Source organism: Sceloporus undulatus, unplaced genomic scaffold (genome assembly GCF_019175285.1).
Source record: "Sceloporus undulatus isolate JIND9_A2432 ecotype Alabama unplaced genomic scaffold, SceUnd_v1.1 scaffold_2176, whole genome shotgun sequence".
Taxonomy (NCBI): Eukaryota; Metazoa; Chordata; class Lepidosauria; order Squamata; family Phrynosomatidae; genus Sceloporus; species Sceloporus undulatus.
This window is the reverse complement of record NW_024805096.1, coordinates 1-3,839: the sequence shown is the minus strand read 5'-3', so window position 1 is coordinate 3,839 and position 3,839 is coordinate 1. Positions and strand designations below refer to the sequence as shown.

Here is a 3,839-nt window from a genome sequence, read left to right as displayed (position 1 = left end):
AAATAGCAATTACTTATCTATTGTTTCATGTTTATAATCCAGTTAAAATGATATGGAATCAAAATGTAATTAAAACATTGAGAAACCATTTTCCATTACAAGGTAATCCCTATGGAAAGCTGGAATGCATTAAAATGAAATACAAGAAATGGTCCTAAAAATATGTCTCTCTTGTTGGTTCTTACAAGTACAGTGTAGGTGGAAGGGAATCATGGGACAGATTGTTTTTGCACCTCTAACTGAGGAATGCTGTGATGTGTCAGAAAGCCTTTCAAGTTCCTTTTTTTCCCCTGACACTGTACAGATATACTTAGGACATACCATATGCTACAAATATAAATTAGTTTCCTGCCTGTTGTACTGCTATGGCTTCGCAACCAAGGAAACATGGGAACCATAGGTCTTTGAGGAGGTCATCGTGTTTTAAAGAAAGATAATGCCTGTGCAAAAACTACAGTACCCAAGAGTCTTTGGGGGACACAGAAGTTAAACTAGATTGAAACCAGTTTCAGCCTATGAAATGTGAGGTGCACACCCACTTTGCATTTATCTTGTGGTTGCTTGGGACAGTTAGCCATATTTGACAGATAACTAGCTTAGGAGCTTGTAGTCTGCTGATCTCAAATGGAATAAATTCTTATCATGTGTACTTGACTTTTGTCTCCTTCTCCAGAGTTTAAGAAGTTCTTGCTCTATGCCCGCCAAATGGAAATCCGAGGGGTTGACATTGACAACCCATATTACAACTACATCAACTCCTTCACTGTGCCTGACATTGACAATGTCACTGTGGTTGACTATGATGCTATGGAGCAGAGGATCTATTGGTCAGATGTGCGCACTCAAACCATCAAGCGGGCGTTCATCAATGGAACAGGCGTAGAAACGGTTGTCTCTGCAGGTACTCCTTTGTCTCCCTCTGTCGTCTCTTCCTCTTAACTTTTCCACACTTTATACTGTATTTTGACATGGCTCTGTTTTTATGTGAATAGCTGTTGTTGTTGTGCCTTCCATTTATTTTCAACTTCGCTTCCGAGCTCAATATAAGGTGTTGGTTATTACCTATAAAGCCCTAAATGGCTTGGGCCCAGGATACCTAAAGGACCGCCTCTCCCCGTACATTCCGCCTCGCACCCTCAGAACATCTGGGCAGCAACTGCTGAAGGTGCCTGGGGCTAGGTTAACCTCCACCATGCGGAGGACATTTTCCACGGCTGCCCCAGCCCTTTGGAATATGCTGCCCATTGAGCTCCGCTCATCCACCACCCTGGCCCAATTCAGGAAGGACTTAAAAACCTTCCTGTTTCAACAGGCATTCCCCTATTAAATATCCTGTGGGCCTCCCTCCTCTTCCGTGGCCAAGAGGTTGGGCTATGGGGCTTTTTCTCCTGTTATTTTCTTGATGTATTGATGTATTTGTATGGTTTTAATTTTTTTGTATTGATAATATGGATTGTGTGTGTTTTTAATTGGTTTGTAAGCCGCCCTGATCGTTGGAAGGACGGGGTATAAATAAAAAAATTATTTATTTATTTATTTTAACTTGTGGTGGCCCTCAGGTGAACCTACAATGGCAAGATTTGTACAGAGGAGGTTTGCCCTTGCCTTCCTCTGAGGCTGAGAAAATGTGACTTGCTCAAGGTCACCCAGTGGGTTTCATGGCCAAGTGGGGAACCATTTTATTTATTTAGTTATTTTGCTTTTATACCAAAGTTGAGGAGAGTTGTGGCCCTCCAGATATTGCTAAATCAATTGTCGCCAAACTTTGTTTCCCTAGATGTTTTGGACTTTAGCTCCCAAAATTCCTGACTTTTGGCCAAAGCAGGCTGGGGTCTCTGGGAGTTCAAGTCCAAAACACCTGGAAGACCAAAATTTGGGAACCATTGTTCTATAAGCTAGAACTAATATCTTTCTTCACTATTGGCCAGGCTGTCTGGGGCTGGTGGGTATTGGTTTCAGCAACATCTGGAAAGATGAAAGTCCCCCACCATGCTTTTATCTCTTGTGCTAAATGAAACTGAAGTTCTTTCAGCTGAATACAGTTTTGAATTATAACCTCCTCCCAGCTCTGCTATAGAAGCATCTTCCTTCTTTGTCTCTCTCTGGGCTTTACCGTTGACTTCCCTAATTTGATAGATTTCCCCCTCCCCTTGCATTGTTTTCCAGACTTACCCAATGCCCATGGCCTAGCTGTTGACTGGGTTTCAAGGAATCTTTTCTGGACAAGCTATGATGCTAACAAGAAGCAAATCAACGTGGCACGGCTAGATGGCTCATTTAAGAATGCTGTGATTCAGGGATTAGACAAACCTCATTGCCTAGTTGTACATCCTCTCAAAGGGTGAGTCTGGAAAAGCTACGCCAGTTGAGTTTGTTTTATTTTCATCTCACCCTTTTCCCAGTAGAGAACTCAAGGGGGTTTACAATGTAGATTAACACAAAATATACCTTTAACCGTTTGTAATACAATTTTTAAAAAGTTAGAGAATAGCGATAACTTTGAATGGCTGTGAGAAGGAGATAAGAAGCTTCCACTTTCCTTTTCAGTTAACCATATTTTAGCATTATATCTGGACCCTATATTGCATTTCACCTTCATTATGTTTTACTGAAATAAGCCACGTTGATAAATCATAAAAATAACTGCAGTTTTTCCTAGTAATCATGTGTTTGCTTGAATGAGAACATTGCAAAAGTTTCCCAGTGTGTAAGTTTCTTTGCATTTTTTCATGATTTTCTCAGCCCTCAACCTTCAAAATAGTGGTGGAACTAGAGCACGGTAATCAAGTATACTATAGTTTATCTTATCTTAGAGGATACACAGTATCTGAATATTGTCTGAGAACAGAACACAGCTTCCTAACTACAAAGAAAGTGATCTGTTGATATTTTTGTTTCTTCTTCGTGGTCTCTGCGAATCATACAAATGGGTTTCACTGCGCCTGCGCAGTGCTGCTCGGAACCTACTGGAATCACTGGGCAGAGTTCACTCTGCAACATATTGAAACTTTTTGGCGGTAACTCTGCCCACCCATTATAAGGCCCCTGCCTTCCCGCTCTTTTCCCCAGTTCCTTTTTTCCGCCGCGCTAGCTGCTTCAGAGGAACTTTCGCTTGCTTTGCTTGCTTGGAATCACTTTCGCTTTTTGACCTCGGACTGTTTCTTGACCATTCTTTGTCTCCCGCCCCTGGTAACTTCGGACTTTCGGACTGTCGACCTCGTTTTTGGATTCTCCCTGGCTTTGACGATTTCGGAAATGCCTGCACCCTTCAAAAAGTGCGACATTTGCGGGGGCAAGGTGCCCGTCCAGGACCCGCACTCTTCCTGTTTGCTGTGCTTTGGCAAGGACCACGATACCAAGGCATGCCTGCTCTGCAGGTCCCTCTCCTCCCAGGCGCGGAAGAACCGTGAGTCCCGGCTTACTTCAGCGATTGTCCTGGGAAGGGTGCAGGAGGGAGGCTCGCGGTCATCATCTTTGCCGCCCGTGGCTCCCGCCGCCTCATCTTCCCGAGCCAGCGTCTCCAGCGTGGGATCTGGGAGAACCGCTATCCCTAGTGTGGTGTGCGTCCCGGCCGGGACCCCTTCTACCACCTCCGATGTGGCCCGTGGCTCCAAACCGCCCAGTGCCACCGACAAGCCCTCCAAGCGCCCCCACAAACCGTCGGGGACTGAGGGTTCCGAGCCGTCCTCCAAGCCGGCGTCGAAATCGGAGGGCTCGCGCCCGAAAAAGGGCTCCGTGGCTGAGGGCCACTTGGTCTCGCCTTCATCCTCCAAGGCGTCCAAGGCGTCTCACCATGCCCCGAAACCTAAGGAGCCGGCTGGACCTCCTACAGGGGCAAA

At 45.2% G+C, this 3,839-nt stretch overlaps 1 protein-coding gene across 1 annotated transcript; it reads left to right on the top strand.

The window, feature by feature from the left end:
- Window positions 1-678: 678 nt before the first annotated feature.
- Window positions 679-2,360, top strand: LOC121917960 (low-density lipoprotein receptor-related protein 1-like). Its single transcript, XM_042444075.1, has 2 exons — window positions 679-901; window positions 2,167-2,360. Exons 1-2 carry the CDS (start codon window positions 706-708, stop codon window positions 2,343-2,345), a joined length of 375 nt encoding a protein of 124 aa, XP_042300009.1. The 5' UTR covers window positions 679-705; the 3' UTR covers window positions 2,346-2,360.
- Window positions 2,361-3,839: the final 1,479 nt, after the last annotated feature.